This window comes from Schistocerca serialis, chromosome 2, assembly GCF_023864345.2.
Source record: "Schistocerca serialis cubense isolate TAMUIC-IGC-003099 chromosome 2, iqSchSeri2.2, whole genome shotgun sequence".
In the NCBI taxonomy this organism is placed as follows: Eukaryota; Metazoa; Arthropoda; class Insecta; order Orthoptera; family Acrididae; genus Schistocerca; species Schistocerca serialis.
Genome location: NC_064639.1, coordinates 1,091,638,401 through 1,091,661,820, shown reverse-complemented (window position 1 = coordinate 1,091,661,820; position 23,420 = coordinate 1,091,638,401). Strand labels below are relative to the sequence as shown.

Below are 23,420 nucleotides of genomic sequence, written 5' to 3'. Positions count from 1 at the left end.
TACAGTCCCCAGTCAGCTTTCAGTATGTTCCAGCTCGAAGGACGTGGGGATGGGGTGTGGTGCAGGAGACGAACGACACAGGGGAAGTGGTCGCTCGAATAGGTGTCAGAAAGGACATACCACTCTAACCGACGGGCAAGAGTGGTAGAACAGATCGAGAGGTCCAAGTGGGAGTAGGTATGAGTAGCGTCCGAGAGGAAAGTCGGGGCGCCAGTATTGAGGCAGACAAGATTGAGATGGTTGAAGACATCCGCCAAGAGTGAGCCTCTTGGACAGGACGCAGGAGAGTCCCAAAGGGGATGATGGGCATTGAAGTCACCAAACAATAAAAACGGTGGGGGAAGCTGAACGATCAGGTGCATCATGTCAGCCCGACTAACAGCAGATGATGGTGGAGTGTAGATGGTACAAACTGAAAAAGTAAAAGCAGAAAGAGTAATGCGGACAGCTATTGCTTGGAGTGGGGTGGTCAATGGGATGGGATGGTAATAAACATCGTCCCGAACGAGCAACATGACCCCACCGTGAGCTGGGATACCGTCCACAGGGGTGAGGTCATACCGCTCCGAGGTATAGTGGGTAAAGGCAATACGGTCAGTCGGGCGCAACTTGGTTTCCTGGAGACCAAGGACGAGCGGACAGTGCAGGTGGAGGAGCAGTTGTAATTCCTCCCGATTAGATCGAATACCTCTTATGTTCCAATGAAACAACGCCATCGCTAGTCAAAAGGTTGGGGGAACGAGACGGGGGAAGAGCTGGTCACCTCGACGGCCGCGGAGGGCCAGGTTGCGAGGGAACTACGCTACAACCGACGGGAGGCGGATCCGGTTCCATCGACTCGTCGCCAGCTGCGGCCGCTGTCCCTGGTTGTGTAGGACGGGCCGCATCATTTGCCGACGAAAGGCCGGCTGAGCGCCTGGCAGCAGAGCGTCCCGGCGAAACTGAGGACGGCCGGGAGCAGCGACTCACGGATGGAGCGTCAGACGAAACGCGCCGGGGTGGAGAGGGGGATAGAGACTTCTTCTTGGAGGCCTTCTTGGAAGGCCGAGGAGGCACAGGGATGGTGGGCTGGACCCGAAGAAGGTCCTCACGCGAGGGGTCCGTTTTGGAACGCCGGACCTCGGAAGCTGGGGTCCGGAACGTTTCCCCGATGGACGCCTGAGAAGAGGATCGCTTCTCAGGTGGCGTGGGGGGAGGAGGAGGAGGAAGGGTGGCCCCTGGGGCAGAGGGGGTGGGGGCCATGGGGGAGGAGGATTTGGAAGGGAGGGATTTGGGAGGCGGAGGCAGAGCCCCCTGATGGGCGGAGGAGACGGAGGGGGGATAGGATAGGGGTGAGGATACCGCGGAAGGAGTGGACACAACTGAGGCAAACGAGGTGGTCAATGGCACGGGATGGAGGCGGTCGTACTTCTTCCGGGCCTCAGAATAAGAGAGCCGATCCAAAGTTTTGATTTCTTGTATCTTCTTCTCCTTCTGATACGCGGGGCAGTCTGAGGATCTAGGCGAGTGGACGCCAGGAGAATTAACGCACCGAGGTGGTGGGGTGCATGTATGTTCCTCACGAAGAGGACGTCCACAATCGCCACAAAGGGGCTCAGCCTCACACCGGGACGACATGTGCCCAAAGCACAAACACCTAAAACAGCGCATAGGAGGCGGGACGTAAGGTCGCACGTCACACCGGTAGCACATCACCTTTACCTTCTCCGGGAGAACGTCCCCCTCGAAGGCGAGGATAAAGGCCCCGGTGTCGATGCGATGGTCTTTGGGGCCGCGCTGGACTCGCCGGACGAAATGCACGCCTCGGCGCTCCAGGTTGGCCCTGAGCTCCTCATCAGATTGTAGCAGGAGGTCACGATGAAAAATAACCCCCTGCGTCCTATTTAGTGCCAGATGTGGGACAATGGATACTGGGATGTCCCCTAGGCGGTCGCACGCCTGGAGCGCCGCCGACTGTGTGGCGGAGGTGGTCTTGATAAGGACGGACCCTGAACGCATCTTGCTGAGAGCCTCGATTTCCCCGAAGACGTCCTCAATGTGCTGAACAAAGAACATGGGGTTGGAGGTGGCGAACGTCCCCCCATCGGTTCGAGAACAGACCAAATAGCGGGGGAAGTACTTCGCCCCAAGCTGGCGGGCCTGTCCCTCCTCCCATGGAGTGGCCAAGGGGGAAAGGGCAGGAGAACCAGAACTAGAAACGGTACCTTTTCTTTTGAAAGACTCGGCCGCAGAGCGACCTGATACATGTTGACGTTTCATCTGCGAAACGTCCGCCCCGATACCACCCACTCCGACCAGGGGCTCTCTCCACGGGCGCCACCCAGCCGCAGCAAGGGCCACCTGGCAGGATGACCATTGCAGGGAGTCCTGATGCCTCAAGGAGACGGGCATCTACTCCTTGGCCGACGTGGGGAGGGTGCAGCTCAGGTATCGGCAGTACGATCCCTGTGTTGTCAGGGGGCTACAACCTAGAGGGTACATGACGACCCCACCACAACGGGCTGGCTACCGTGCTGGATTTCTGGTGCCATGGAAAGTCCATCATGATCGCTGGTGCAGATGGAGATGCACTATGGGCGTAACTTGGACAACCCATCAGGCGTTTAGGGCCAATTTGATGAATAGTGGGTATGGTTACAACGCCGGTGCAATGCTGAGTGCCAAGGTCTTAGTGCACTTAGGACCAGTGGTACACCATGTAAGGTGTCCTTCCCCAAAAGGCTCGTACTTCTGCAGAATTTTGAAAAATGGAGGTCAAACCCCAAGGGGGACCATTACATGGAAGGCCGAAACGGTTGAAACTCCTTTTAGTCGCCTCTTACGACAGGCAGGAATACCTCGGGCCTATTCTTACCCCGGACCCGCAGGGGGGTGGGTATGGAAAAGATCTGGCGTTGACATGTCTTGGCTTAGTGAAGACATACAACAGTATCCGACAGAAATGTGATTGGAGACCCTGAAGTTAAGGAGTGTTAGAAAATGTTGTTGTTGTTGTTGTTGTTGTTGTTGTGGTCTTCAGTCCAGAGACTGGTTTGATGCAGCTCTCCATGCTACTCTATCCTGTACATCTCCCAGTACCTACTGCAACCTACATCCTTTTGAATCTGTTTAGTGTATTCATCTCTTGGTCTCCCTCTACGATTTTTACCCTCCATGCTGCCCTCCAATACTAAATTGGTGATCTCTTCTTCTAGTCAAGTTGTGCCACAAATTTCTCTTCTCCCCAATTCTATTCAATACCTCCTCATTAGTTATTTGATATACCCATCTAATCTTCAGCATTTTTCTGTAGCACCACATTTCAAAAGCTTCTATTCTCTTCTTGTCTAAACAATTTATCGTCCACGTTTCACTTCCATATATGGCTACACTCCATACAAATACTTTCAGAAATGACTTCCTGACACTTAAATCTATACTCGATGTTAACAAATTTCTCTTCTTCAGAAAGGCTTTCCTTGCCATTGCCAGTCTACATTTTATATCTTCTCTACTTCAACCATCATCAGTTATTTAGCTCCCCAAATAGCAAAACTCATCTACTACTTTAAGTGACTCATTTCCTAATCTAATTCCCTCAGCATCACCTTATTTAATTAGACTACATTCCATTATTCTGGTTTTGCTTTTGTTGATGTTCATCTTATGTCCTCCTTTCAAGACACTGTCCATTCCATTCAGCTGCTCTTCCAAGTCCTTTGCTGTCTCTGACAGAATTACTATGTCATCGGCGAACCTCAAAGTTTTTATTTCTTCTCCATGGATTTTAATTCCTACTCCGAATTTTTCTTTTGTTTCCTTTTCTGCTTGTTCAATACACGGATTGAATAACATCGGGGATAGGCTACAACCCTGTCTCACTCCCTTCCCAACCACTGCTTCCCTTTCATGCCCCTTTACTCTTACAACTGCCATCTGTTTTCTGTACAAATTGTAAATAGCCTTTCGCTCCCTGTATTTTGCCCCTGCCACCTTTAGAATTTGAAAGGCAGTATTCCAGTCAACATTGTCAAACGCTTTCTCTAAGTCTACAAATGCTAGAAATGTAGGTTTGCCTTTCCTTAATCTTTCTTCTAAGATAAGTTGTAGGGTCAGTATTGCCTCATGTGTTCCAATATTTCTACAGAATTCAAACTGATCTTCTCCGAGGTCAGCTTCTGCCAGTTTTTCCATTCGTCTGTAAAGAATTCGTGTTATTATTTTGCAGCTGTGACTAAGTTCGGTAATTTTCACATCTGTCAACACCTGCTTTCTTTGGGATTGGAATTCTTATATTCTTCTTGAAGTCTGAGGGTATTTCACCAGTCTCATACATCCTGGTCACCAGATGGTAGAGTTTTGTCAGGACTGGCTCTCCCGAGGCTATCAGTAGTTCTAATGGAATGTTGTCTACTCCTGGGGCCTTGTTTCGACTCAGGTCTTTCAGTGCTCTGTCAAACTCTTCAGGCAGTGTTGTATCTCCCATTTCATCTTCATCTACATCCGCTTCCATTTCCATAATATTGTCCTCAAGTACATCGCCCTTGTATAGACCCTCAATATCCTCCTTCCACCTTTCTGCTTTCCATTCTTTGCTTAGAACGGGTTTCCATCTGAGCTCTTGATAGTCATACAAGTGGCTCTCTTTACTCCAAACGTCTCTTTAATTTTCCTGTAGGCAGTATCTATCTTGCCCCTAGTGAGATAAGCCTCTACATCCTTACATTTGTCCTCTAGCCATCCCTGCTTAGCCACTTTGTACTTCCTGTCAATCTCATTTTTGAGACCTTTGTATTCCTTATTGCCTGCTTCATTTACTGCATTTTTATATTTTCCCCTTTCATCAATTATATTCAATATTTCTTCTGTTACCCAAGGACTTCTACTAGCCCTCGTCTTTTTACCTACTTGATCCTCTGCTGCCTTCACTACTGCATCCCTCAGAGCTACCCATTCTTCTTCTACTGTATTTCTTTCCCCCATTCCTGTCAATTTTTCCCTTATGCTCTCCCTGAAACTCTGTACAGCCTCTCAGAGTAGGAGATGTATTTTGTAACTTTTATCTCCTGGATTTTCTTCTTTTCTGTCAATAAAGGACTTTCTTTGCTCCAACTAGATGGCTTTGGAAGCAACTGACACAAATGGGTGAGGCATTGCATTCAGTACCATCTGGCCCTTGCAGTGCTTTTCTTTTTGGGGGGGGGGGGGAGGAGGAGGAGGAGGAGGAGGAGGGGGAGGAGGAGGAGGGGGGGAGGCACTGTGAGGTCTTCTGCCCTCACTGGTGAAGAAGCCTGTCATCACTCTCTTGCCTCTTGCTGAATGAGACCAATCCATATTTGTCTGTGAATAATTTTGGTAGCTTCCATGGTCGACTTCCATACCCTCATTAGATCTGTAACATTCATTTTCCCATTTGATGTTCATAACTGATCAAAGCCTTTGTCCTTGAAAGTGCTCCAATTTCTTGGTATTGAAGGTTGTGAGACTAGCATGGATTCTGTTTTCAATCTCATTTTTAGAAGGGCAGTGTTCTAAGAGTGTGTTTCCAAAGTAAGAAAAGTGTTCTACTGGCTCCAGATGTACACAGACCATAGTCTGTGCAGGCAATTGCAGATGATACAGACATTGCAATAAATAGAAAGTCAAGCACAGATTTATAAATGGCTGCTAATCAAATTTTCTCTGACATTAATAAATGGTTTAAAGCCAGTTCACTGTCATTAAACTTCGAAAAGACCTGCTATAAGCAGTTCAGAACCTGTAAGAGATTTCGTTCCAGCATGTGTATAATGTATGAAGATATGCAAATTGAAGAGTTTGACAGTGTCAAATTTCTGGGATTGCAGCTCAGTAATAAATTCAGTTGGGAAGGGCATACCACAGAATCGCTGAAGTGCCTAAACTAGTCTGTATTTGCTGTGAGAATGATGTCAGATGTAGTAGATGTAACTATAAAAAAACTTGAATACTTGATTACTATCATTCTATTATGTCGTACGGTTCATATTTTGGGGTCAAACCAAGCAAACGTTTTTAGCATGCTAAAGTGTGTAATAAGACTCAATTGTGGTCCAAGTTCAAGAACTTCTAGATATCTGTTCAAGGAACTTGGTATTCTAATCAATACTTATCAGTATATTTATTCCTTAATGAAATTTGTTGCAATAAAACATCTCTGTTTCCAACCAATTGCTTGATACATAGTATCAATACTAGGAATAAGAACAGTCTTCATAAATACCTAAAATCACTTATCTCGGTTCAAACAAAGGGGTCCAGTACTCAGAAACACACATTTTCAATAAATTGCCAGCAACCATTAAAAACTTGGTTTCAGATAAAGTACTGTTCAAATAGAGTTTGAAAAACTTTTTGATAGGCAACTCCTCCTGCTCTTCAGTTGAATGTCTTAACAGGTACTGTCAGACCAAGTTTAGTAAAAATGTCTGTTAGGTTTCAGTTTAGATATCACTTGGTCACATCAGTCAAGATTAGATATTTTGTGTATGATAAATTTATTAAAAATTCATAACTATGTTTCATTCTGACAATGTATTAATTTTGTAAATACTAGCAGTTCCAGTTTACTGTAATGTATTTACATATTTTGTCCATCTCCTGACAAATGATAAGGGTAATGAGTATTATATACAGATGGTTTATGTTTTTTATGTTATGCTTTTTGATGTGTTCCACACCCACGAGGATCATATCATTCTTGGGTCTCTGGAACAAAAACTGAATCTAATCTAATCTAATGGACAGGTTGTGCAAGCACTTTAGTTTTCTAGTAGTTCACAGTCCAGCCAAATTGCTTATATGCTCTCTTGAAGCAGCTGAATAACATGCTCCACATACAACAGCAAGTGTGGAATCTAGATAATGTTTTATGGAGAAATCAAGCCAGCCAGATTTGGCTCAAAAAGGTTGACTGAGCTCATCCAGATAACAGAGCTGTAATATGCAAATGATAAAATATCTCTGGTTCATCCACCTAATGAGCTGAAACTGTTATTTATTACAGAACTGTAATCCCAGAAATTTGCCTCTGTCAACCTCTTTGATCTGCAGGTCTTCATACATTATACACATGCTGGAACGAAATCTCTTACAGGTTCTGAACTGCTTATATCAGGTCTTTTCGAAGTTTAACGACAGTGAATTAGCTTTAAACCATTTATTAATGTGAGTAAAAATTTGATTAGCAGCCATTTATAAATCTGTGCTTCACTTCCTATTTATTGCAATGTCTATCATTTGCAACTGCTCGCACAGACTATGATCCTTTTACCTCTGATATGCATCTGGAGCCAATAGAACACTTTTGTTACTTTGGAAGCACTCTCTTAGAACACTGCACTTCTGAAAATGAGGTTGAAAATAGAATCCATGCTAGTCACACAACCTTTGGATGCCTCTTCCACTAGCTATTCCTGAATAATGATGTACAGAGACGTGCTAAACTAATGGTGTTCCAGACGGCAGTTGTCTCATTCCTATAGTGTGGGTGCAAAAATTTAACTAATTACTGCTGCAACACCAAGAAATTGGAGCACTTTCAAGGGCAAAGGCTTCAATTAGTTATGGTCACCACATCGGAAAATGAATGTTACAGATCTTATGAGGGTATGGAAGTTGAGCATAGAGGACACCATAATTATTCATGGGCAAATTTGGATTGGTCTCATCCAGCAATATAGTGATGACAGGCTTCTTTAACACCGAGGGCGAACTCAGTGAGGGCAGAAGACCTCATGGTGCCTCTCCCCTCCTCCACCTCCTCTTCCTCCCAAAAAAAGCACTGCAAGGGTCAAATGGTCAGCTCAGAAAGAACTAATACTACAGATACTACGCATCATAGGTCCTCTAGGAGGGAGCCTTTCACTTTTTCAGAAGACGACGAGTAAGTAACTTCTTGAAACATTGCTTCAAGTCAATGCTGCTACTCTACTGCTACTCTTATTGTTATTTATCCAAGTCAGATGAAAATACAATACATGGCATTTACCATTAAAAACAAAAGAGAGAAAGAATTATTAAAGTACACCACTGTTGCCCAAAATCTTTCAACAACAATTGCATTCAAAAGTCGCGAACACAAGATTTTCTTTTGCACAACACACAGGCCATTGTTGACAGACCAGTAAATCTTCCATGGTGTGTTGTTCTCTGTATTCACAGTTAGTGGTAACCACAGGGAAGTGCCACTTCTGGATGTTACTCCTTGATCTTCCAACTCCAGACTGAAGGCAGTTGAGTGATCTCCACAGGTTACACTCCTGATCATGGGGGAGAGGGAGGTAAGGTTTCTGGAGAGGGCGGGCCAGTCGAGTTATTCTCAACTCAATAAATCCACAGTTGTTTCCAACACTGAAGTGGTCTGGAGGAAACTACTTCTGGACCTCAACCTTGAGGCTGCTGGAAAGTGCTCATGTAATGGATGGTTTTCCTGGTATGCCTGATTCATTCTCTCCACACTGGCAGCTACAAGACAAATATCTAGTGGAGGATGTCAAATTAAACCCTTGCAGCCCTCTAGTTTCCAACCTTATTTTGTTTGACAACCAGTTTCAGTATTTTGCTACGCCATCTTCAGGCCCCTGACCAACTTGTAGGAATATTTCACCTCAGTTGTAATCAAAACAGGAGCCAGCAATACTTGTAGTAGTAGATTTTTGCATCAGCAGATGATGGTTGATCTATTAATACCAGTATTACTGGCCCCTGTTTTGATCACAACCGAGGTAGAATATTCCTACACGTAAGTCAGGGGCCTGAAGATGGTGTAGTAAAATGCTGAAACTTGTTGCCAAATAAAATAAGGTTGGAAACTAGATGGCTGAAAGGTGTTTAATTTAACATCCTGCACTGAACAGCCGAGTCCTGGAGCCATCTCTAAAAGGATAGACATACAGAGGATATCTGGTTGTGCTATGCCTGCAAGCTGGTAGATTTTTACAAGTGGTGTAGTTTTCAAAAATTCTCTAAGAGGCCTACACATTTTGTTAGTGCTTTGCAAACTTTGTTTGCATGAGTAGCTTTATACTAGACTGAGTATGCATACTCTGCACCACTGTAACATGTCACTACTTCCGACACACACAGGGTTTGTGTTCAAGAGCCCCACGTACTATCACTGATCTTGCAGAGGATATTATTTATGACTTCCACCTTTGTTATCATATTCTTGCAGTGCTGATTGTACACCAGTGTGCAATACAGAATGACTCCACTGCTCATAGGTAGGCAACACGTCAGTTTCACATAGCCAGTGGGATGATACTTTCACATAAGCTATGAGAGATGAGAAAACTAACTTCTAGTTCCAAGATATAAACCATTTTGTTCATCCTTGCTGTCACAAACATTTGACAAATTACGATTAGATTGGAATCTAACAGCACAGCTTGAACTGTTGCAAGTGAAATGACCAGCAATTAAATATATAGTCTTTGTTGTCACAAATATTTGACTATTATTTTTCCCAAGCATGTTACAAATTGTATGAGGTTGTGGTTAGATTGGAATGTGACAGTCTAGTCATGAGTTGGTGAAGGCAACAAATGTGGAAGCTAAAAAAAATCTGGTTGTGGAGACAGATTGATCTGTAGCTTAGCCCAAGATTTAGGTCAGCTTGGAACGTGATAGTTTGATTGTTAGGTGGCGAAGCCAATGAATGTGAAAGCTTAAGTACCTGGTTGTGGTGACTGACTGAACTGCCCAACATCTAGGTTAAGTTGGAATACAACTGTTTTACTCACAAAAAAATACATTAATAATCTTTGCTCTCACAGATATTTGTTTCTTCCAAATATTTCACAAGTTACACGGTTACCATTAGGTTTGGACCTAATGACACAGCTTGAGTTACCATGGAATGGGGTGAGATTGATCACTTCTACTGGAGTTTTGATCACTAATGCTTAAGGGAGTTCAATACATTAGCATAAAAATTAATGTTCATAAAAATAAGTATGATCAACCTCATACAAACATGTGGTTCCTGAAGAGGGGCAGCAGCCTTTTCAGTAGTTGCAGGGGCAACAGTCTGGATGATTGACTGATCTGGCCTTGTAACATTAACCAAAACGGCCTTGCTGTGCTGGTACTGCGAACGGCTGAAAGCAAGGGGAAACTACAGCCGTAATTTTTCCCGAGGACATGCAGCTTTACTGGGAGAGCTGCATCAAACCAGTCTCTGAACTGAAGACCACAACAACAACAACAACAAAAATAAGTTGAAGGGATTCAGAAAAAGCTCTTTACGTGTTTTTCTTCATTACTCATAAAGCATAAAAAAATTAAATATGGGTGATCAATCTTAAACCTGATTTGGGGTGAGACTGACCACCTTGTTTTTACGGCATGAAACTACAGTACTAGTGACCAAAAGTGATCAACGTTAACCTCACGCAGTTCGGTCCAGCCATTTCTGTGATATAGCAAAAAATGTAAATGGCGTGAGATTGATCAGAGGAATAAATATCTTCCAAGCTATATTTAAAGATATATTTAATATAGGTAATATGGTTTTTTACTGACAGGCTACTATAAAAACTAGTTTCAAATGTAGCAGTGTTTTCCTGCAGAAGGCCTAAATTTTCATTAGGCTCAGTGTATGCATTTACATGAAACAAAAACAACACATGGCACAGTAAATAATTTGGAAACAAAAACAAAATAAACTACAGTAAATAAAACTGAAATAAATGTAGCCTACACAAATTAAGTTCCTTTTAACAATCTTTAACATTAATGTTGTTTGTAAAGGTATATTTGAGATGATCACCACCTGCAATAGAAGGAACTGGCAGAACCACTAAAATTACCTTCATTGCCACTACATATACATCGTCTTTTTCAGCTCAGAACACTTTCCGGGAATCACCAGTTTCTCTCATTCCCATCACTTTTACTTCCCCTTCATCCAACACTTCCCGAAAAATGCAAACAAATCTAAACTCTGTTGTTTTCCTACTGCCCCCAAAGAATTTCACTAACACAAATGAACCCTCCTTCACATTACCAGTACTGGAATTTCCATCTGGTAACTCACAGTCCTGTTCCATTACTTTTTCTTCTTCACTTTAAGCTGTCGTCTGATCACCATCTGATTCCTCAGTAGCAGATATTTCATGTTCTTCATCACTGCCCTCTACAGTGACACTCTTACCGGGCTCAACCATCAATCTTTTTCCGCAATGCCGGGACGTGTAACCAGAAGTTTCATCACCATAACGCCTTTTCTTCAGAAGCTCTGTCAGGGAGTCATTTATTTTTTCCTGTAAATCTTCTGTGTCTTCACTTTCCTTGGGTAATTTCTGGAGTACACACAGAGGGTTCAATGGTACCAACCCACATGCTAAAAATCCTGCAATAAGACTGTGTTTAACTCCACTTTTCTCCTGCTGCTCCGTTTTAGGAGGAACTTCATACATGCTGTTTTTATGGCTTTGGCCAATAATGATGGAAAGTGTGCCAGTGTTTCCATGGAAAGCCTAATATCTGTCAAGAATCTTCCGCCATGCCATCTTCAAGGGCCAGGAGAAGGCCACATCCAGAGGCTGACAAAGATTTGTGGCATTTGGTGGCATACAAAAAAATTTTATGTTATTTATTTCACAGAGTCTGAGGGCTTCTGAACTGAAGTGGGTTGCCAAGTTGTACCCAAGAACTTTAACACTATCCAAACATCTGGCATGTGGCAAAAATGATGACTCAAACCAGTTGGTAAATGTCGCCATGTCAATCCATCCGTGTGATGTTCGATTGTAGCGAGCTCCAGAAGCATGGCATGGACTGGTGCAGCAAGGATGACCTCTAGGGCCAATCTCTAAGCACAACTTCTGGCGATGCTGACTTCTATAGATGATATAAGGAGGGAGCAAGTCACCAGCTGCTGGGCCACACATCATAATGGTTGTTGACGATTTGGAGTGATTGCAGACTTTTTCGGGGTACTTGGTTCCACGTCTGTAGATCACTTAAGACTTCCCAGGATCATCGCTGACATTGGTTTCATCATAATTAAATATGTTAGCTGGAGGCACATTCACAAGAGTCTCTTTCAGAGTGTCAAAATATGCAATGACAATTTCAGGTGAGACACTAGCACGGGACACTGTAATGTTAGATGCTAGACGCAGCCCTGCAAAATGTTTATGTCACTGTAAGTCACCATGAACCCAATCTCTACCTGGGAGATTATCTGTGAATTTAGTGCACACTCTGCCTTGTTCATCCAGGAAAGATTTAACAAACATTCTTAAATCTAATGAAGTCAATGGGAATCCCCTGGAGGCACACTTAACAAGAGCTGTCAGAAATGCTATTTCTTCATTTTGGGTAAGCACTGTCTGAGCATCCGAGCACCAGATTTTTTAATTCTAAGTCCATGGTATTTGTTATACAAAGTACCATACGCTAATTTGTGCTTTGTAGCTGCTTTCCTCAATGACATATTGTTGTTGATCACATCTTTTAAAGCTGCCTCAACTTGAGATTCTGAGTAATTACCATACACTATACAACTCAGGGCACGTTTATGTTCTTCCTATTTTAAATCACTGTAACAAAACAAGCAAGGAATTGTAAACATTCTGTATTTGCACTAACAGTAAAATTGCCTTAAATTGAAGGGTTCCCAATATTATATCAAGTATATTTATCCAGCAGACAATTTTTGTAATGCCATGATCAATCTCACCCGATGCAGATTTAGAGGTTATAGTCAGAAAACTGACTTATCATAAAAATATTAATAAACAGTGCTAAATGATCAAGGAATAACAATTCTAAACATAATATTTAAACAGCAGTACACCTAAATCAAATTTAACTTACATGCATTCGTAAATAGGTCAGTGGAAAAACACAAAAAATTCACTGAACTTCAACATGTGCTTCCCTCCAAACTGTAAGTATCACTTGATATCTAGGATGGTCACCACTTTCAAAGATAGTTTACAAATACTGCCAACAATGAGAAAGAAAAATAGCTGTACTTGTTAGCTTGGAATTTGTTTTCAAATAGAAATTTGAACGGTGATCAATCTCACCTTCCAAGGTCAACTCACCCCATTCCACGGTAATGACCTTGGTTGTCAAAATATTTTCCTATTTCATTTGAATGTGTTGTGGTTTTCAAGGTAGTGATATACTGACATGAGAATATGACAAAATGCCTTTGAAACAAGTCATCTGTCTGCTGCTCTCACATTGGCTGCACTCTTTCCTTTCCATCATAGCTCATGGTAAGTGCTGACATCACTGCAGCAAAAAACATGTAAGTACATCACTGGCCATGATCTAGACTTGCGTCCTGCTAGCTGATAATTCAAGAGGATTTGAACAGTGAAATTTTGTGAGGAAGCCTTGGAGATTCTTGCAGTTCTACAGAGTTGCCATCTGAACAAACTGAGTTCGCTAAATGAGAATGAGATTAATTCCTATGGCTGCAGAGCTCCTTAAAGATACCTGACAAGTTGTTCCTATGGAGCCTGGTATACAGGACAAACATTTAATTTTTTTATAATCACACAGGTTAGATCTAAAAAAAAAAACAGCATTTCGTGATTGTATTAAAGCAGTTTGCAGTTGTGGCAGTTATTTAACATTTTAATTCTGATTCTTTAAATTTTGCCGCTATTTTGTTCATGCTTAAGTGCCTTTGTTTTGATTATTGTTCCACCTGTGGATATAAAATGTAACAAGTAAGTTTGGATCAGTCAATTTCTTGCTCACATACTGTCCATTTGCACATCTTCTGCAATTTTGTTTCTAGATCTACATTCCTGTAGTTTCTTATAAAAACTGCTGTAATCTAGGAGACCAATGACAGATGTCGCGTTCAAGTGGCACAGCCTTTGATCTTTTTCTATAGCAGCCAAGGTGTTTAGATATGTTTGTGTAGGCTGTCAGGATGGCCACTCTGACCACCTCATGCTGAGCAGACACGTTCACTAGTGGCGAGCAGGAAATAAATTCAGTGATATCATGCTGCAACCAGATTCATTTTTTCCATCTTGCACACAGTATAGTGATGCTCCTGGCTCATGCCCAGTTGGCACGATAGGTGTCAAACACATCGTCCTTGGTGGCAGTTCGTTGCCAGGATCCTGGCTGCAGCCACAAACTGCACAGCAAGGTTCAAGAGCAGAGCGTTCTTGCTGAGCAGGAAGCTCAGTGGCAACTGGTACTGAGTCAGTGCTGGTGAAGCAGCTGTACTTTATGACCACACAGCAGGTAGGTTGTGATGACAGCCTGCCTGGCAACAGGTTGTGGTGAAGGTGATATCATATGGGGAGCGAACTCTGCCCATGATTGAAAGTTATCGCTAAGTGGGTTGGTGGCTACTAGCATCCCATTTCAACCCCCAGACCCATCAGTGTGTGATGCATCCTGTATGGCAAGCAGTCCTGTTGAACAATGCTGATTGACATTGATAGCTGAAACAGTGGAGTGTGACTGAGTGATGATGCTTCTGTGGACCACAGTTGTAGCCCTTGTTACAGTGGTTGCCAACTCAATTTCATTTTCCAGCTGGGCAGGTGCCATTTATATACACCTTGACCCAGGTGTCACAGTAACTCTGTTGCAATGCTGAAATGGCATCCTTAATTTTAGTAAAACTGCTGGTTACTGAATAGGTGGTTGTACCAACACATTAGGGCCAAATGGGATGGAGTAATTGTGAAACAGCTGCAAGCTGTGGTGGATACGTGGTCATCAGGCAGTGACACGTAAGAGTTGGCTATCAGCCACTAAAGACTGCATTAGGTGGACTGATAGTGTGCTTTTGGAAGCTGTTGTGAGGCAGGCTGTCAGCAGAACCTACTCACTGTGTGGTTGTGAAGTGCAGCTGCTTCATCAGCACTGACTCAGCACCAGCTGCTACTGGGCTTTTTGCCCAGCAAGAGCACTCTGCTCCTGAGCCTTGCCCTGCAGTTTATGACTGCAGCTGGGATCCTGGCAAGGGGATAACAGAAGCGTCTGATTCCACCCCTCTGATTTGACAAATAACGTCACAAATATGGTGGAACCGATCATTCACAACAACTCTCATGCTGCTCCTATGATGTCATCACGTAAACATGGCAATAAACACGAAAATAGATAAAAAAAAACACCAAACAGATATTCCTCCAAAAATATAATGAAACTAATGGGACAAGCGGGGGAAATTGGGTTTTTTTTGGTGGGGACAAACTAAATATAAACACAAAAAAACACTGGAATCTATCACTTCCCTTGACCTATATAGGTCAACAGCAACAACCGATACCACACTATACATTTCAAAACTTTCACCACTACCACACTGAATACTACCTTTTTTTTAAAAAAAACCTAGAAAATCGAACACTTCCTGTTTTCCCACTCACACCCACCTCATGCACACAGATGCTGTGAGAGGATTTATAACAAAAATGACAAGTCATTAACGCAATTTCTCGCATGTCCAACCTAGACATCTTGAACCAGGAACCTCACCTAATGGAGCGCCATAAGTTATCCGTACAATATCTCCACATATAGCTGTCCCTGGTCAGAGATGCTGGAACTTTAGTAAGCCTCATTTCGTCACGACACTCTGAACACTTCATGACTTCAGCCAACAGGCCGAATAGCTGAATAAATTTTATTAGAGACAACACACTGTCCCCCATCATCGCCAACAACCGAAAACTGTTGACCTTATCAGTCATATCCAGACCTACCAAAGACAAACAAAGCCAAAATTCACACTCAACGAACAGAAAAAAAACTGCAATAATGTCAACACAACAAAACCAAAATTGTTAACTCACTGAAAAATATTCCACTGAAAGCACAGTAACCACCGATTCCTCACACGTGCAGTGCTGCCACGCAAATGAACCCCATACACCACATAACACGCTACCCATAAACACACAACAAGAGAAAACCACCGATGGCAACAATACGCCACCTATAAACATGTCACAAATGCCAACTAAACCAAAAACATCAACTAACACACAACACATAAACACACCACCAGAGAGCACCACCAATCACATCAAAATGACACTTCCAAACACGCCACTCTCACAAACTAAACTTCGTGCTGTCGTGACATCGCACACTACAACAGCCTTACATCACGGATCAAAGCCGAGGGGTGGAATTGGACGCTTCCATTGACCCCTGGCAAGTACTGCCACCAAAGACCATGAATTTGACACCTGTCCTGCCCAATGGGTGTGAGCCAGGAGCATCACTACACCATGTACAAGATGAAAAAACGAATCTGGCTGCAACATGAGTATGGATGAATTTATTCCTCCTCGCCAAAAGTGAACGTGTACCCTAAGCATGAGATGGTAAGAGCAGCCACCCTGACTGCCTACATCTTCTCCCCCACCATCTGACAGGGAAAATATGGCATAACACTCCGGACACAGTAGCAAGCCATATGAAAGAACAGGTTCAATCCAGTTTCTAAGGAAGTCAAGTTCCCTCAAGATCCCAGAATGTCACTCAAAGATGACATCTGGTCTATTGAAATATTACTTTTGTAATTATTTTACTATCTTCAGAACACAAATTCTCAGATTATGGAATATCCCAAGGAGATTTCACAGCACATGTTCATTTTTGCAGCAATTAGATATTGCACTGTGTAAGACACTACCTTTGCTAGTACTTTCAATTGCACCCATTCCCTCCCAACTCTTACTGTTATTACCATTAAGCAGAACTGTGTAAAATGTGCAGGCTTCAGTAAATCAAATTTATGTAACTGTTGTGCAAATAATATATTCCACATTATAATGATTATCATGGTTACAATGTACGACTTGTTGGCTAATCATCATGTAGCTAGTCAATGTATGTAGTTATTTTCAATAATAATAATAATAATAAAACTCAACTCCCTAAGAGATCTAATTCAAAGGAACTCCACATTTCAAATGAACTTGCTCATACAGGTGAACTGACATATACAAAGAAGAAAGACCAAAATATATTTTGTAACTAGTTAGTAAAAAGATATTTACCTTTTTAAACACTAAAGACTATTAGTAATAGTAAGAAAGTTTAATGGATTATCTCACCTTGAACTTAGTGCTGGCAGATGATCAGCGTGTTTTTCTTCATCACAATTTAGATCGTCAAATATTTCAAAGTCTCCTATACTACTTTGTACATTTTCACTAGTTTCTGAGCCACCACTCATATGCCTCGATAGAGTAGCAACCCTATCACCAACAGTCTTGACGCCCTCATATACTAAATTTGCGACAGTTGATACATTCTGCTTTATTATACGAGATGGACGAACAAGTGATGCTTCAGCACATTCAACCAATAAGTCCTCCCCGGCACCTCCGTAAGTTGAAACCCAAGACAGTTGTCTAGTCAGAAACTGTCTTGCAGCGTCAGTATTTATAAAAAATTCGTTCCTCTTCTCTGCTTTAATCTCGTCACTCTTGTTTTCATTTAAAATGTCAGTTTCTTCACCAAGTATTTTCTCAGATGTTGAATCCTGACATTCAATTTCATCTGAAATTTGGTCGGTTTTTTCACACTCATTTGAATTATCATGATGGATATTCTGCTTCTGAGCTGTACACTCTCTCGAAGAAATAGATGTAGACTCATCTGATGTCCTTTTGTCATCAGCTGAGTTGTCTTTGCTTGCTGTTGATGATGAACAGTGGTCAACAATGGGCTGCTGGATGTGGAGCCCCAAGGGGCATGTATCTGACAATGACTGCTGTGACACTGGCGATACAGCACACTCACTAAGACATGATGGGCAATTTGACACAAACACCTCCTCGTCCTCATCTGATTCACCTTTCTCTGAAGGACACTTCTCTACTTTATTCACTAAAGCTAACGAAAAATCTGAACCACAGGCTACATTAATAACACGCCTGTCAAAAAACAGCACTTTCTGTGGTTCAATACTTGGTACACACAGCTGGGGATGTTCACCACACGCCCACAACTCACCATTCTCAGTTACAAACAAACAACCGTAATCTGTCGCAGAAACTTGTTTTACTTTGGCCGTATGTCCTGCAGTTTGGAAACCGTGGGCACAACATCTAGAATCTTGATTTAAGGCAATTTCTTCGTGATCTTCCAGATTGTGTGGAGACACCTTAAATACTCTACCACTTTCATCAACGTAAAATAGAGTTGTAGCATTTGAAGCAATATCGACAGCTACAATACTTGTTTCTTGCAGTATCAGTGTAGTTATTTCACCTTCATGCACGATAATTCCGTGACAAACTATTCCTCCTAATGTCAAAACAAAAACGTTGTCCGAAACACAACAAATTTTTCTTATACTTACGAGCAGCTCGGGTATTCCGCTAGTAATAGATAGCTTTTCTAGTCCGTAAAAGAAATTATGTTCACTCATTCTGTCACACTCCATGCAATTGCAATTGTACAGTGCTTACACACTACCTTGACAGACGACCGTGGTGTACACAAACAAGAACTTTGAACACTCTATCATTACAACAATAAAGTAAATTCATTTGAACTGATAAGAATCATCCTTCTTAATCAGATCATCCCACTACTCTCCCGTGTTGGGCATTACGTCTGCTGCTACCTAACATTTTCCCCTCAAAAACAAACCGATACTTTACTTTAAATTTCCGCACTGCATTCGCGAACCCTACTGTCAAAAATTTGCAACAAAAGTCTTTGGTAAAGCAGCAACATTTGACAAATTCAAATTGTAATATCTCTGTCAGACATTTGTTAGGTCTTCCATTGCTGCCGTCGAAGATTGCTGCTCATTGAAATATCTTTGACAGTAAAGATTTGTTGATTGTTGTTTACTGTGGGAAGTGTGGAACACGTGCGAGTGTATGAGGTGTATTCGGGTGATTAGTGAGACGAAGTTCAGTTACTGACTACCATGCAAGTTTCTAATCCAAATAACGTGAAGATCTACAATTTGAGTATTGGGAAATCACTGCCGGACGTAAGTAATGCCTTGTTTATATCCAAAAGTGTTTAAATAAAGTTCGACATGCAGTTCAACTTCACCAATATTATTTCTGAAACGAAACTTCAAATTTTTTAACAATATGATACGGATTCCGAGAAAGTGAAATTCGATAGTTACAAGGCGAAAAATAATATAATTGAAGTAATGATATTCGATTTATAGAATAAAAAAAGTAGTTTTAATCGCTTATCAATACTTAATGTTACGAACTTAAGAAATTTAACAAATACATTTAGTAAGCTTTGACGTGACCAAGTGAAATAACGAATTCATGTCCTTTTTTTTTTAGTGCAGAGTTAAGGCACTGATAATCTTGCTATGTTTACTCCCGATGAAGTTCGTTGTGAGAAATCTGACTCAGTTTGAGAATAATAGTTGCAATGATAGATGTAACGCTAAGAACAAAGGCAGCCTCTATTACCTACAACTTAACCGTACTTCTCCACAGAAAGTAGGACAATATACAGCCATAAAATATTTACCACCACCTTTGCGGATGACAGTTGATGACAGATAAAAACTTCGAAAAGAACTTGAAACCATTTCTACCTGACAACGTCGTCTACGTCTTACATGAATTTCAGAATAGATGACAGAAGCGTCCGATTCCACCCGTCTGTTTTGACCCATGACGTCACCAATATGGCGGAAACGACCATTCTCAACGTTTCTAATATGACGCCTATGACGTCATTACATAAACGACGACAAACATGAAAGTACATGTGAAAACAACACACACATCTCTCTCCAAAAATATTATCAAACTAAATGGATCAGCGCGGGAAATTGGGGGTTTTTGGGTGTGGACAAACCAAATATAAAAACATACAGACACACACACGATCCCAAACCACACAAAACGACGACATAAAAACACCACGTAATTCCCAAGTTCCGCTACACTTACAATATCGACAGGAATCGGTCACTTCCTTTCACCTACGTAGCTCAACCGTAATTGTCGATACCACAAAATAAAAACCAACTAATAAAAAAATTATAATGACACTGCAACTATCGATACCACAAAACCAGCACCTAAAACAACAAAAATTGGGACTAGTTTAGGAGGGGATACAACCCGTCGGCTTTGGACATTGACGTCACAAGTCGCCAATAGAGAAGCGATTCTTCTTAGTGTTGTAGCTCCCTTCAGTGGCTGATAAATGTTTTTTGGCTTTTTAAAAAAAAATCTCACGAGATTGAATAAACAGATCCACTTTATTAAGCAATCAGTAAAAAAAAAACGAAACTGAAACATAACAGCAAAAGCGAAAATGGTAAACTGCTATCTGGCGACTTGTGACGTCATTGTCCAAAGCTGACGGGTTGTATCCCCTGCTACACTAGACCCCAAAAATTGGAATCGGACACCTCCCTTGACCAATATAGGTCCACAGCAACGATAACAAAACACACACAGCTACGACGACAAAGTGGAATCGAACTCTTCCCATGACCTACGCAGCTCAGATACAACTGACATGCCAAAAAAAATTGAAATCAAGTACTTTTCCCTAAGATACATAAATCAACCACAAGTGCCGATACCAAAACATCAACCACCAACACATGCAGTAAATAACACCAACCCAACAGCACACAAAAACCCCGCTGAACATCATAACACGCGAACAATAGATGAAAAAAAAAAAAGAAAACTGCTTGCAATAAAAAAGTTCCAACGCTACACACTAACCCCCAACTCGCATGTTCCGCTTGCATATGCCACATTTCACTATCTCCGTCACAAGCCCAAAAAGTTGCAGAAACTTAATGACTGCAACATGTCGTCCCCCATTTCTGTCCGCAGACGCGCACTAGTGAACTTAGAAGTCATATCCGTACCTAACAAAAGAAGCCACAAATTGAATTAAATGACTTACTGTGTGACAAACAGCAAACCAATAACATAAAAAAACACCACAATAACATAAACACAATGGAAACTTAATTCTTAACTCACTAAACTAATTTCTGTACTTCTACAACAGTCACAATCGATAAATGCACACTTCAAGCACCGACATCAAAATGAACCCAATACAACACCAGAGAACACCACCAACCGCAACAGGACGACATCTACAAACACTGCACACTCATAAACTAAACTTTACGCCGTCATGACGTCACACAATACAACACCCTTACGTCACGGGACAAAGCCAGCGGGTGGGATTGGACGCCTACGTTAACCCGTGGTTGCCTTACATTCAACAAATTTTGTTGTAGATTAAAATTTTTAAGAAATAGCCTTGTTAAAGAAATGGTCAGCATATGGGCGTGTCTTCGTATTTATTTACTTGCTCAGAGATTCACATTACATGGAATTGCCGCTAATTTTGTGCGCAAAAAACTCTAGACTCTGTTGCATGTTTGCAAACCATTAGTGCAATACTGACTGCCACATGTTTATGGCATGAGAAAACCCATCCAAGTGTAGCATATTTCAATTTGTCAGAGCCATATATGCCTATGATTTCATTGATTTTTCTATTGAACTCAAAATTTTACAACTAAATCATGTCAACAGAGATATGCAGTATTTCTGAGCCACCAAATTTTGTGTACCTTGTATGTCTACTGATACAGTGTTTTAACAGTCATTCGTCTCTCTGGATCTGTGAGTGTAACCAGTGATTGCAATCAGTATATATCCAGTTCATTTTCTCTATTACAGAGAAGGAATTAAAACCTGAGAAAGATAGAGATTTGACATCCACTGCTGGATAAAGTCTCATTTAGATTTTTCTATGGATTATGTTTTTATTTATGCTGGCTACTGTACCCGTGTTTCTACTATGTAATTACTGTCGAGTGTCATCTACCAACTTTCCATTAGGTTGCCATCTCTGTCTTATTGTTTAGACTATAGTAGATATCTTCCTTGGCCCATCTACCACAAAGCATCACCATAACTTATGTTTGGCTAAGAAGGGAAAAGTGAAGCTATACAGAATTATAACTGCTGACTCAGTCACACTATTCAAGGAAAATGTACTGGATGGACAGTGGAAAAAGTTGACTATGGGCACAGAGACGATGAGAAAGTTATTTATTTTGGAAAATATTCCTACAAGATCATGAATTCAATTTTTGTTTACAGTGAGTCAGGCAGAATTGTAGTGGAAGCCAAGAGCACAGCTGAATTACATCTGGGATCAAAGTATCTTGTTTCAAAAAGAGAGAATGTTAATTCAGAGGACTGTTCCTAATTAGCATTTAAAGGACAGCTTGAAAGAAAGAAAGACTTTGCAAAATTTTTCACAGTTTCATCATATTTAGCTCAAATGGAGAGTGAAAGGAAACAATTGTGCTTTATATCTGTACCTTTAATAACTGAAGAAGCCTAACTGAAAAGAATTAAAAGTGTCGTATTTGTTGACTGACATCTATTGAAAGGAACTGTTGCAACTAACCACAATAGAGCAGGTGTTAGGGAAGCATTTGATTCCGTCCATCTGCTTCGACCCATGACATTATCAGTATGGTGGAAACGCCTACTTCCAGCACATACAATATGGTAACCAAAACACACAAACAAAAATAAAAATGACTGGAGAATATTTCACTCCAGCAATAAAATGAAACTAACAGGACACCCACAGTAAGTAAGGTGTTTGGGGTGGGAACAATCTAAATAAACAATGATACAAAAAAAACAGCAACATTGCAAAACAAATATTATCTACAAAATCAAGTGAAGAACATTCCTAACATACCACGTAACACTGTTGTTGTTGTGGTCTTCAGTCCTGAGACTGGTTTGATGCAGCTCTCCATGCTACTCTATCCTGTGCAAGCTTCTTCATCTCCCAGTACTTACTGCAACCTGCATCCTTCTGAATCTGCTTAATGTATTCATCTCTTGGTCTCCCTCTACGATTTTTACCCTCCACGCTGCCCTCCAATGCTAAATTTGTGATCCCTTGATGCCTCAAAACATGTCCTACCAACCGGTCCCTTCTTCTTGTCAAGTTGTGCCACAAAATCCTCTTCTCCCCAATTCTATTCAATACCTCCTCATTAGTTATGTGATCTACCCATCTAATCTTCAGCATTCTTCTGTAGCACCACATTTCGAAAGCTTCTATTCTCTTCTTGTCCAAACTATTTATCGTCCATGTTTCACTTCCATACATGGCTACACTCCATACAAATACGTTCAGAAACGACTTCCGGACACTTAAATCTATACTCGATGTTAACAAATTTCTCTTCTTCAGAAACGCTTTCCTTGCCATTGCCAGTCGACATGTTATATCCTCTCTACTTCAACCATCATCAGTTATTTTGTTCCCCAAATAGCAAAACTCCTTTACTACTTTAAGTGTCTCATTTCCTAATCTAATTCCCTCAGCATCACCCGACTTAATTCGACTACATTCCATTATCCTCATTTTGCTTTTGTTGATGTTCATCTTATATC

General features: G+C 41.6%; 2 protein-coding genes across 2 annotated transcripts in view; one reads left to right on the top strand and one right to left on the bottom strand.

The window, feature by feature from the left end:
- The window catches only part of LOC126458544 (alsin), a 180,671-nt gene extending 162,002 nt beyond the window's left edge, over positions 1-18,669 (bottom strand). The window contains exon 1 of the mRNA XM_050095661.1: positions 17,061-18,669. Within this exon, the coding sequence (XP_049951618.1) occupies positions 17,061-18,397 (1,337 nt within the window). The 5' untranslated portion in view covers positions 18,398-18,669. The remainder of the gene's footprint in view (positions 1-17,060) is intronic.
- A 103-nt stretch (positions 18,670-18,772) lies between these two features.
- The window catches only part of LOC126458546 (nucleolar protein 10), a 99,985-nt gene continuing 95,337 nt past the window's right edge, over positions 18,773-23,420 (top strand). The window contains exon 1 of the mRNA XM_050095662.1: positions 18,773-18,958. Coding sequence (XP_049951619.1) covers positions 18,893-18,958 — 66 coding nt within the window. The 5' untranslated portion in view covers positions 18,773-18,892. The remainder of the gene's footprint in view (positions 18,959-23,420) is intronic.